This window comes from Scyliorhinus canicula, chromosome 21 (genome assembly GCF_902713615.1).
Source record: "Scyliorhinus canicula chromosome 21, sScyCan1.1, whole genome shotgun sequence".
NCBI classification, from domain to species: Eukaryota; Metazoa; Chordata; class Chondrichthyes; order Carcharhiniformes; family Scyliorhinidae; genus Scyliorhinus; species Scyliorhinus canicula.
The window spans coordinates 56,816,039-56,829,277 of record NC_052166.1 but is presented as its reverse complement, the minus strand read 5'-3'; the positions used below and the strand labels follow the sequence as shown (position 1 = coordinate 56,829,277).

The 13,239-nt window shown below is 42.2% G+C and overlaps 1 protein-coding gene across 1 annotated transcript in view; it reads right to left on the bottom strand.

Annotated features, from left to right (window-relative positions):
• LOC119955682 (rap guanine nucleotide exchange factor 1-like) overlaps positions 1–13,239 on the bottom strand; it is a 207,799-nt gene that overhangs the window by 115,689 nt on the left and 78,871 nt on the right. The window contains 2 exon segments of the mRNA XM_038782122.1: positions 7,113–7,203; positions 7,206–7,290. Of these exon segments, the coding sequence (XP_038638050.1) occupies positions 7,113–7,203; positions 7,206–7,290 (176 nt within the window).

Here is a 13,239-nt window from a genome sequence, read left to right as displayed (position 1 = left end):
AAGGTCCTGGCTGATTTTCTACTTCACCTCCACTTGCCTGCCCTAACCCCATATTCCTCGAATCCCTTGTCCAAATATCGATCAATCTCAGTCTTGAATATACTGAACAATTGAGCATTCTCGGTCTTCTGAGTGGAGAATTACAGAACCGTGAAGAAATGAAATTAAATGAATGAAAATCGCTTAATGTCACAAGTAGGCTTCAAATGAAGTTACTGTGAAAAGCCCCTAGTCGCCACATTCCAGCGCCTGTTCGGAGAAGTTGGTATGAAAATTGTTCAACTTAGTCCCAAGTACTTGATCTCTTATCCTGAGACTGTAACCCCTAGAGTGCCAAGCTCTTCAGCACCTAACTTCAGAATTTTAGATGTTTCATTGAGATCATCTTTCATTCTATTAATCTTGCACCTGATCGCATGCCCCCTTCGCTTTCTTGACTAATTATCTAGCTATAATGCCCTTACTCCTCTCAATCCTACTTGCACCCTGGCTTTCAAAAGTTTGCCCAACAATATCTTTAACCTTCTATCTCTGATATTTCTTTGCCTCTTGCTAGCACCTACCCCATCACCATATAAAATGCTAACTCTTCTACTTAATGTATGCAAGATAATTGTATTTAATTGTTAATTAATTTCGCAAGAATAAAGTATTCAAGCTTGGATGTAGCAAAATAAAGCAAAAATATTGTCTGAATAGCTATATTTTCTATTCTTTATCACTTATGATACACTGCACATCTATTACTGGCCAAGTCCAGTGAAACATTTATAGAATCATAGAATCGATATAGTGCAGGAGGCGGCAATTCGGCCCATCAAGTCTGCACCGACCCTCTGAAATAGCACCCTACTTAGGGCCAGTTCCCCCCCCCCTCCTATCCCTGTAACCCCACCTCGGGCAATTTAGCATAGTCAATCCACCTAATCGGAGGGCAGCACGGTAGCATTGTGGATAGCACAATTGCTTCACAGCTCCAGGGTCCCAGGTTCGATTCCGGCTTGGGTCGCTGTCTGTGCGGAGTCTGCACATCCTCCCCGTGCGTGCGTGGGTTTCCTCTGGGTGCTCCGGTTTCCTCCCACAGTCCAAAGATGTGCAGGTTAGGTGGATTGGCCATGATAAGTTGCCCTTACTGTCCAAAATTGCCCTTAATGTTGGGTGGGGTTACTGGGTTATGGGGATAGGGTGGAGGTGTTGACCTTGGGTAGGGTGCTCTTTCTAAGAGCCGGTGCAGACTCGATGAGCCGAATGGCCTCCTTCTGCACTGTAAATTCTATGATAATCTGCACATCTTATAAACTGTGGGAGGAACCCAGAGGAAATCCACGCAGACACAGGAAGAATGTGCAACTCCACACAGACAGTCACCCGAGGTCATGCTTCAAGTAAGCTAACAATTGCTTAGTCATACAAAGCAACAGCCTCAAACACTTCGAGGCCTATAAGAAATGGTGTTAATTAGAAGTTCCTGACTTGGATAGCTTTCCACCAAAAGAGGTCAAATGTATGAGCCTACCACAAATACACCACTTGATTCCTGCTGATTACTGTCCTGTAATTAGTACAACAGAGAATTTATTAATTATTTGGCTTATTGAAATTAAGATTGATGGTGGTACAGCATGGTACATAAAAAGACAGTGGACCCAATGATAAAAGCGCAACCAAATGTAACACAGATTACATGACAAGTAACTCCCCATGCCAGTCCAATCATTTTTTCTTTCACCGTTTTAAAATCCAACAAAGTGTATTTTCATTTCCCACATCAACTGCCCTTTAGCAAATCCAAGAGCTCAGCTCAAAGAAACTCAAGGAACATTAAAGCTGCTCAAGAGAAAACATCAGTCACGGCTGTAATCAAATACTGATTCCAATACTGAAAGGACAGTGCCAAAGGCTCCACATTCCGGTCCCCTCTGCATAATTTAAATATAATCACAAATAGACCTCAGAAGTTTCAAATACGAGTGATGAAGGGGGGAGGAAATGAAGGTTGGGGGTCCTGAAAGAGGGGAGACACAAAAGGGCATGGGAAGGCCTGAAGGGAGAGGGCAAATGACATTGCCCATGGGTGGTGGGTGGGGGGGGGGGGGGGGGGGGGGGGGGCACAAGCCCCCAGAGATTGGGGCAGCCTTTCAAATGGTGGCCTGATCTCAGAGGAGCTGGTGTGACCAGCAGGTTCAGCTCCCCAGTGATGAAAACAATTTTAAGTGTGGGTTTGACCGGAGAGAAACTCCCCATGGTCCAAACATGTGATGAAGTGTGGTTAGATAGTTGCGCAGAACGCGCCAACAGAGCCGGTGGAAATTCCCAGCAGAACATGCCACAAACGACACTTTAGAAACTGTTCCGTGAGATTGCGCCCCTTGTTTTGGGATAAAACAGGAGTTTACAAAATCACATTGCCATTAAACCAAAAATTGAATAACCAGTGCCTTCTTAGCAGCACCATTTAACCGTTGATATTTACTTTTTCTGTTTGAAATCTTGTACAAGTCAGTATTGAACACACCCAACAGTCTAGAAATTTTACCACTTTTGAAGTTATATAAAATAAGTACATACAAATGTTAGCCAATATAAAATATAGAAAATGGAGAGAGATACACTAGTTGCATTAATATTCAAGTAGAAGTAACATTTCAAAATATTTGAGGCAACACAAACACAGTTGTCAACTTCCACTTGTATAGCACCTTGAATGTAGTGAAACAACTCGGTGTTTCATAGGGGGCTTATTCAAACAATAACTGACACCAAATGGAAGATAATATTTGGAGTGCAGACTATAAAGGTGGCCAAAGAAGGTCAAAAAGGCGGCACGGTGCAGATTTACACCCCATGCAGACAGTTCTGATGATATCAGGCATAACAAGTTCATGATGAATGAGGAGGAGCCACAGCAGGCAAACAAGTTATTTTTGACACAAAAGGGGAAACTGAGGTGTAATGGACCCATTGGGATAGTGTAAAACATTATCAAATAAAGGCATTAAGAATCTCTATGCCAAGCCAGAGAGAACAATGCAGATCATGTGGAGACCATGGCATAATCAACAAAAACGATAATCGTTTCCCCCTTTTTAAATCTTCACAATATTAACAGAAAATGATCTGAAAACCTGTAACATGAATTAATTATGGTCTCTGATTGTGACCACCCCCCCCCTAGATTTTCAATTCATAACCTTCATTAGGAAAGACACCAACACAAGACTATGTTAACAAAAAGAACTTAAACTGAAATAGAAAATCAGGCTTTATTTATAAAATAACTATTTAGCTGGTTTAGCACACTGGGCTAAATCGCTGGCTTTTAAAGCAGACCAAGCAGGCCAGCAGCACGGTTCAATTCCCGTACCAGCCTCCCCGAACAGGCGCCGGAATGTGGCGACTAGGGGCTTTTCACAGTGACTTCATTGAAGCCTACTTGTGACAATAAGCGATTTTCATTTCATTAAAAGGGGAGTGGGTTTAAGAAAGCAAGTTGACAACAGGTCAGAAGGAATTTGCAAAGGAATATAGGTAGGTTAAGTGAGTGGGCAAAAATTTGGCAGATGTGAATCCAAATGTGGAAAAATGTGAACTTGCTCACTTTGACAAGAATAGAAATGTAGCATATTATCTAAATGGAGAGACTGCAGAACTGAGGTACAGAGAGGTATCGTTGTCTTGATAACCTGAGTCACAAAATGTTAGTATGCAGATAGAATTTTACATTACGTTTGAAAATGAGGTTGTTCATCAGAAGCCAGGATGTTAAATTTCAACAAAGAAAATTACTACAGTATGAGGAACAATTTGGCTGAGGTTTGGAAAAATACATTAACAAGTATCAGAGTTATGATTCTAGCTGATGATACTACTGAACAAGTCACATCCCAAAGTGAAACCTGGCTTGATGGATCCAAACAAAATATAAAAGTTTGGATCTATGGATGGTGGGCTGCTGAAGTCACAGGAGATGACTGATGAACTTTTAACAAAAGAATAAAACATTAAACAAGACGAACTATAATACACCACTCCTTCACCCCACTATACTTTTACATATAGATTCATTAGGATGACAGAAGTTACAAAGTTCATTTTATACTCCAATGCTCCAAGTACACAGTCACCCCTTATTCTGAATCCAAGTGACAGATGCCATCCAAAACAACTTCTACAGATTTTGCATCAATTCCCCAGATGTTTGTCAGACTGTGAGCCAACTGGCCTCACTAGAACTCTCTTTCACATAAGGGTTTCCCATCTCCACTGGCGACATACATGCCTTGGAATCTTTTCCCAAATGTGCTTTCATTCACATGTCTTCACAAAGGATCCACCTCCTAGGTTTCAACCTCTCTTTCCAATTTTCCTCTTTCCTGGAATGCCACGTGCATTCAAACTTCACTTGAAGACACTCACTCAAGATACCCAGCCATGCCAACAAACACAACTGCTTCATAGTCCGTATTAAGGTGTCATCTTGGATCTCTGACTTCTTGCAAGCCAACATCCCCAGTCATGTCTTTAACTGGGAGCCTCTCTGCCCCTCACTCTCAATCCCTCCCCCCACTCCACCAAAATACGTGGTTCACCCACCTCTTCCACAATCTGGTCTGATCCCTTACCTACAAATGTGTCTCCTGGAAAAACATCACATCAGAACTCAGATTCTTTCCTGAGCAAATACTCTCGACCTTTTCACTGGGAGCCCCCCCCCCCCCTTACATTCCAACCAAATAGTGGGCCTCCCAACACTCAAAGACCTTACAGAGCACAATTAACAGTGGCGTAGTGGTATTATCATTGGACTAATAATCCAGAGACCCAGAGTCATGCTCTGGAGACCTGGGTTTGAATCCCACCATGGCAGATGGTGAAATTTGGGCTCAATAAGAATCTGGAATTAAAGTCTAAATGGTGACCATGAAACCATTATCGATTGTCGCAAAACAAAAATTCATCTGGTTCACTAATACCCTTTAGGGAAGGAAATCTGCCGCCCTTATCTGGTTGGCCAACGTGTGATTCCAGATCCACAGCAACGTGGTTGATTCTTAAATGTCCTCCGGGATGGGCAATAAATGCTGGCTCAGCCAACAAGGCACCAAATCCCATGAACGAATAAGAAAAAAAAACTCAAGCCAAGTCCATGCTTTTCAACAAAGGTCTTCTCTGGCGCATCAAAATAAGAGTGTTTCAACTCATAGATTACATAGGCCTCGCCGCATACACCACCCCAAACCAAAGTCAGTTCTTGTATAAGGCTTTGATGAAGGCTACCCGCCAGTTCAGCTCCAACTTCTTGGTAAATCCCGACAAGGTTACCTTCCCATTTTATTGTCTCAGTGTTCCTTGGCCCACTTCAGGACCCGTTCCTTCTCCTGAAGGCTGCAAAACCGAATGATGACTGCCTGTGGTGGTTTGTTCAGACAGGGCTTCTGCTGGAATGTCCAATGAGCCCAGTCCAGCTCTGGGGGGGGACACGAGCCCACCCTCCCCCATCATCTCACCATATGTCTGCAAAAATATGCAGTGGGAGTCAGGCCTTCCATACCCTCTGGCAACCCCATGATTCTGCGGTTCTGTCTCCGCGCGCGGTTCTCCACATCATCAACTTTAGCCCTCAGCATCTTTACCTTGCAAACTCAGCCTCCAGCAAGGGAAATCTCGGCCTACAGCAAGGGAATTTGTTAGAAGTTGCTCGACAAAGCCTTCTCCACGGCCTGTAACACCACACCATGCACAATCACCGTCTCGGAGATCTTTTCCAATTTCGATCGGATGTGATCCAGGGCTTCCTCGATCTCCACTGCTTCTCAAACTACTTATTGAATTCAGTTGATAGCATGCCAGCAAGCACGTCTGCCGTTACTGGAGCGGCCGCAGTCACAGGAGTAGTCTCCATCATTTCATCCACAAAGGAACCATGCAAAGCCTCAGAACCTGTGCACAGATTTTCATCCCCAGGCTTTGTATTCCCAGCCTTTCTTAGCATTTATCTGATGCAGGCACTTTGTATCTTCAAGTACTGTTCAAAAAGGGCCGAATAACAAGTACCTTGGTAGGAGTTATCTTGCGCGACTTCTCCCTACATGCCGCCACCAGACGTCCGCTCTTTGGCATGCTTAAAGTATTCAATGCGGGTGAAGCGGACTGGATTCAGTATGCAGAGCATTTGCGTTTTAACATCCCTGTTGATTATTTTCTGCACCTCATAATATCCTGATATTTAAATGAAAGAGTGCTCTATCCCATCTAGATTTTACTTACCCAAGCTATTATACATGTCAATTAATTTCTTCTTTGTTACATCCAATGTTGCCAGAGTCATCAAGTCAGATGTGCTTTCATGTGAGATATACAACTTGTTGGTTGGACACAATCATAATCAATAATTTGCTTTCCAACAGGCAGGCTGCCCTCAGTTATGTGTCAAGTCTGTTATGCATAAGTGCCGATCTCACTTCTAATTATCATAGAATTATAGAATTTACAGTGCAGGAGGCCATTCGTCCCATCGAGCCTGCACGGGCCCTTGGAAAGAGTACCCTTCTTTTTTAAAATAAATTTAAAGTGGCCAATTCATTTCTTCCAATTAAGGGGCAATTTTGAGCGTGGCCAATCCACCTATCCTGCACATTTTTGGGTTGTGGGGCGAAACCTATGCAAACATGGGGAGAATGTGCAAACGCCACACGGACAGTGACCCAGAGCCGGGATCGACCCTGGGACCTTGGTGCCGCGAGGCAGCAGTGCGAACCACTATGCCGCCCAAGAGTACCCTACTTAAGCCAACGTCTCCACCCTTGCCAGTAACCCCATCAAATGTTTTGGACACAAAAGGGCAATTTAACATGGCCAATCCACCTAACCTGCACATCTTTGGACTGTGGGAGGAAACCAAAGCACCCGGAGGAAGTCCACGCAGACACGGGGAGAAAGTGCAAACTCCACACAGTCACCCGAAGCCAGAATTGAATCCAGGTCCCTGGAGCTGTGAGTCAGTAATGACCAAACAAAAAAAAAGTCACATCGGTCAAGCTTGTGAGTCATCAGTGATTAACCTCTAAGCACCGAGCAGAATTCTTGTGAGTCACAGAATTTTACTCACTCACCTCTGTTGAATGCGTGAATCCACTTGTACTAATGGCAAGATGGCCTCCAGGACTTTACTGGCTGATCCCGGCAACATCTCGAGCACCTTTTGTCAATCACCATTTTATCCACAATGGTTTTAAAATAGCGCAATGCACTCACCACTTCCTTTTCATACTCCTCCAGCCGATTGGAATGCTGCAGCAAACAAATTAAAAGAAAGTCAGGTATGTGAAATTCAGAAATTTTTGTAAATGTAAAGGAAAAAAATCAATTTGAATGTAGTTAATTCTACGATTTTAACATGTAGTGCAATGCACAAATGGGCAAACGGTTGGAAAACTCAATCGTTTTCTGCATAAAAATATTGTTTTTCCACAAACCTCAACTCTGCTCACACCACTTGCATCAGATCAAACAGTACTAAATACATAAAATAAAAATAGAAAATGCTGGAAAAGTTCAGGTCTGGCAGGACCTATGCAGAGAGAGAGTATCAACATTAATGTTTTGAGTCCATAAGACCTCTTCAGAGCTGAAGAGAGGTAGAAATATGGTGGATTTTATATTGTTGAAGAGATAGGGTGGAGCAAAATCAGTGGGAGCTCAGGAGAGAATTGACAAAGATGTCATGGACATCTATCCATGGCTCCCAACTATCCCAGACCTATTTTGCTCCACCAGCTCCAACCCCCTTCCACAGTATAAAATCCATTATATTTCACCCTTTCTTCAGCTCTGGAGTCATACGGACTCAAAAATGTTACCTGTTTCTCTCGCCACAGATGCTGCCAAACCTGCTGGGATTTTCCAGCAGTTTCTGTTTACATTTCCAGCCTTGCCATATTTTGCTTTTACTAACAACCTAAAGGCTGGTTATCCCCAGCAGGATAGGGATAGAGGTAAATGTGTCGCCGATACTTTTCTCTACATTTTTCTGTTCCTTTGAGGGTTTTTGTCTACATATCAGAGATTCGATTATTCTAACATGAAATGGATGACAATATTATTGATGATAACCCAATTTTTTGCTTTTTGAAAGGCGAGTCAAAATGTCATCTGGAAGAAAAAATGTCTATGAAGCAATTGGCACGAGTGAGATGCTCAACCTTGCCTTCGAATTTAGGTAGCAATTTTCAGGAGTTCATAGCCTGCCCCAGGTATCAGATAGATAAATCGGACATAGCTGTTACACTAAAAAATTAGCACATGAAAGGTGAATTACCCACATTCACTAAAAGCCAGAATAAACTTTTCTAAAATTTGGAAGATTCAAAGAGATGACAAAATGTGAAGAAAATCCCACGTTAATGACTTATAACTGAAACCCGATGCAGGAATATAAAACTGAATTTTGAAGAAATCTACAAAACTGTGATCTGAAGCTATGAAAAGAGTACAGTGGATTGCATCCAATGTTAAAGCAACCTTTAAACAAATTTATAACAGAGTTACAGTACATTGGAATTGACGAGAAAACAAATTAATTTGTAGGTTGATGACTGGAACACAAATCAAATGAATGTTTTTGCTTGGTGTAAGTGAGCATTTTAAAATCCCTGGAGTGGACAGGGCAATTGCACTTATGTCTTCGATACAAGCAGATATTTCACAGGCTAGTCTGACTACATATACTAATTCAGGCACAAATTAACTTGGCTGCATGTATTCATTTAATGTATTACTTGGCCTTGCCCCAACAGGCTTCATTAAAAGTTCATGCATATTAAATGTCACCTCATCTTGCCTGTAGAACTGGCTTAATTTTATGCAATTCATGACAAGGTCTAGAGTTAAGAGTTATACAGTAAACCAATCAGATTTAATAGAGCAGAGGGAGTGGAAACTGCATGATAAACTAGTAAAATAATATGAAAGCCGTGAGGCTACACAGGATGCTTCAATGGATTTACTTTGTACACCAGCTAGAATTTAACATAATCACTGAAGACAAATACATTTCCAATGGCACTCACTCGTGAAGGTTAAAAGTAGTTGGTCAAGAAGTGTCTTTCTAAAGAACCACCATATAAATGTCAAAAGGCAAGTACTGTAGATAGTACGACGAAGGGACACAGGAGGTTGAGTCATCAAGTACAACATTAAAAACAGGAAAGTACATGGACACGGACTACCTCAGATATTGTGCAACTATTTTTAGCAGACAATCAGAAAGAAGAGTTTTAGGATTGCAAACAGATTTTTGGAGCAGTTCCAATACCACGCCTCGATTAGGCTGCAACAGTTCAGTGGTGCAGTCAAGACTGAATCATGCTAAAAATACACTGTTTGACCAAGCCATTACTGAAACCAGTATATCCTGCAACGCTTAGACCACAAGACATAGGAGCAGAAGTAGGCCATTCAACTCATCAAGTCTGCTCCGCCATTCAATGGCAGCACGGTAGCACAGTGGTTAGCACAGGTGCTTCACAGGGTCCCAGATTCGATTCCCGGCTTGGGTCACCGTCTGTGCAGAGTCTGCACGTTCTCCCAGTGTCTGCATAGGTTTCCTCTGGCTGCTCCGGTTTCCTCCCACAGTTCAAAGATGTGTAGGTTAGGTGGATTGGCCATGCTAAATTGCTCTTCGTGTCCAAAAAGGTTAGCTGGGGTTATTGAGGTAGGGTGATAGGGTGGAGGCGTGGGCTTAAATAGGGTGCTCTTTCCAGGAGCCAGTACAGACTCAATGGGCCGAATGGCCTCCTTCTGCAATGTAAATTCTATGATTTATGACATTATGATTAATCGGATACGATAATCCTCAACTCCACTTTCCCACCTTGCCCCCATAACGCGCCTTATCCCTATAACCTTATTGATTTAAAAAAATCGATCTTAGCATTGAAATTACTTAACGATTCATCCTCCACAATCCTTTGCAGTAAAGAATTCCACAGATTCACTATCCGCGGAGAGAAGAAATTCCTCTTCATTTCGGTCTTAAATGGGTGATCCCTTACTCTGAGATTATGCCTTCTGGTGATAGACTCTCCCACAATTGGAAACAAACTCTCAGCATCTGACCTGGTAAGCCAGAGAATCCTATATGACTCAATAAGGTCACCTCTCATTCTTCTAAACTCCAATGAATTTAAGACAACCTACTCAACCTCTCTTCATAAGGAAATCCCTCCATATTCTGGATCAATCCTGGACTGCCTCCAATGTCAGGATATCTTTCCTTAGATAAGGGGACCAAAACGGTTCACAGTATTCCAGGTGTGATCTAACTAGTGCATTATATAGTTTTAGCAAGATTTCCTTATTTTTATACCCCATTCTCTTTAAATAAAGGCCAACATTCCATTTGCCTTGCCTGTTACCTGCTGAATTTCCCTGCTTGTGATTTATGCATGAGGATCCAAATTGAGAAATGAACTAAGTTCTGCCCATCTGCAGCCAAGGATACAAATTAATGAAGATATTAGGAACAGTATTTGTTCATAATCTTCTGACTTCACAGCTTGAAGATTACAAACTTGCACTTGTGATTGCAAGAACCTCAAAAATAATATATCCAAATTGATTCCTAGTATCTGGGCACCACCTCTACTGACCTTTACCAGAAGGCCCTCTTGATGCCAGTACCATGGCTTACTTGTTTCAAACCCCAAAACACCACCTTCAGACAATCTAAATTCCTCAACCAATATGCATCAGGAAAGCAGTACTTCAATTGTTAGGAGAACAAAAAGGCATTTAAGCAGAAGACTAGATACATACAAATATACAATAGGAGCGGGCCACTTGAGCCTTCTCCAGTATGCAAGATGATCACGACGGCTAGCAACCTCAGCCCCCATATTACTGCCTCCCCACAACATCCTTTCAACCCCTTGTTAATCAAGGCTCGATCGCGCTTTGCTTTAAAAATATTCAAATACTCTGCTTCTACCGTCTTTTGAGGAGTTCCAAAGACACAGACCTTGTTCTTTGATAGCGTCATTTAAGATGTATCTGGACAGATACATGAATGGGCAGAGAGCAGAGAGATAAAGATCCTTAGAAAATAGGCAACAGTTTTAGATAGAGGATCTGGATCGGCGCAGGCTTGGAGGGCTGAAGGGCCTGTTCCTGTGCTGTAATTGTTCTTTGTTCTCAAAAAATTCTCATCTAAAATGAGCAACCCCTTATTTTTTAAAACAGTGACCCCCCTAGTTCTAGATTCTCCCACAAGAGGAAACATCCTCTCGATGCCCAATCCGTCAAGATCCCTCAATCTTAACAGTTTCAGTCAGATCTCCTCAGTCTTCTAAACTCCCGTGGATACACCTGTTTAACTTTCCCTCAAGACAATCCGTCCATTCCTGGTATTTACCTAGTAAACCTTTGCTGAACTGCTTAAACACATTACACCTTTCCTTAAATAAGGAGACCAACACCGTAAACAATACTCCAGATGTGGCATCATTTGTGCCCTGTACAACTGAAACATAACCTCCCTACTTCTGTAATCCATTCCCCTCACAATGAACAATAATATTCTATTAGCTTTCCTAATTACTTACTGTACCTATATGCTAGCCTTTTGCAATTCATGCACCAGAACACCCAGAGCCCTCTGAATCTCTCAGGCCTCTGCAGTTTTCACCGTTTGGATAATAAGCTTTGGTTTTTAATTCTTCCTGCCAAAATGGACAATTTCACATTTTCCCACATTATACTCCATTTGCCCACTCACTTAACCCGAATCTCTGTCGTCTCTTGCATCCTCTTCACGGTTTACTTTTCTACCTGGAGTATTCTGTGCAGTTTTGGTGTTCTTATCTGAGGAAAGGTGTTCTTGCTATGGAGGGAGTGCAGCAAAGGTTTACCAGGCTGATGGCAGGACTGTAATATATGAGGAGAGACTAAATTGGTTAGGATTATATTAATTTGAGTTGAGAGAGGGAGCTGATCTCACAGAAACTTACAAAATTCAAACGGGATTAGACAGGATAGATTCAGAAAGAATGTTCCCGATGGTGGGGGAGTCCAGAACTAGGGGGTCATAGTTTGGGGATAAACCTTTTAAGATTGAGGAGAGGAGAAATTTCTTCACCCAGAGAGTGGTAAATCTGTGGAATTCACCACCACAGAGAGGCCAAAACATGTGTAATTTCAAGAAGGAATTAGATATAACCTTCGAGGCTGAATGGATCAGAGGGGGGGGGGAGGAAGAGGAGGAGGAAGAGGGAGGAGGAAGAGAGAAGGCAGGATCAAGGGGTTAAACCTTATGATCGTCCATAACCATAATGAATGGCAGATCAGGCTCGAACTACCGAATGCTCTCCTCCTGCTTCTCTTTTCTATGCAGGTTTCAATGTATCGTCAACAAATTTAGCAACCAGAGTCCTTTCAGTCAAGTCATTATATAAATTGTAAAAAGTTGAGGGCCCAGCAGTGATCCCTGTGGCACACCACTCATTATATCCTGCCAACTATATGCAAACTCATTCTCTAATAGCTACCCAATCTTCAATTCATGTCAATAAGTCACCCATTACATCCATGAGCTTTTATTTCTGCAATCACCTTTGATGTGGGACTTTATCAAATGCCTTCTGGAAATCTAAGTGCAGGACATCCACCGGTTACCCCTTATCCACAGCATGTGTGACTCCTTAAAAGAACTCCAATAAATTGGTTAAACATAATTGCACAAAATGTTGACTGCGGATTACCTTCATTTATTCCTAAATTCCCTCCATCTTTAATAATGGCTTCTAGTATTTTCCCTATGACAAATGTTAGGCTAACAGGAATTACATCTGCTATTTTCCAATCTCATGGAACTTTCCTTCAATCTAGGGAGTTTTAGAAAATTAAAGCCAATGCAACAACTATCTCACTAGTGACTTAGGGTGGTCCATCAGGACCCAGGATTTGTTCAACCACAGCCCCAACAATTTACTCAATGCCATCTCCCTGGTGATTGCAATTTTCCTCCACTCTTCCGTTCCGATTTACAACAATTTCTGGGTTGTTACTTGTGTCCTCCATAGTGAAGACCAGTGCAAAATACCTGCCTAATTAATCTGCCATCTGCTTTCCATTATCAATTCCTCAGATGTACTATCTATTGGACCAAAGCCACTTTGTTAGCGTTTTTCTTCTACAGAAACTCATACTATCCACTTTCATATTGCTAGCTAGCTTTCTCTCGTA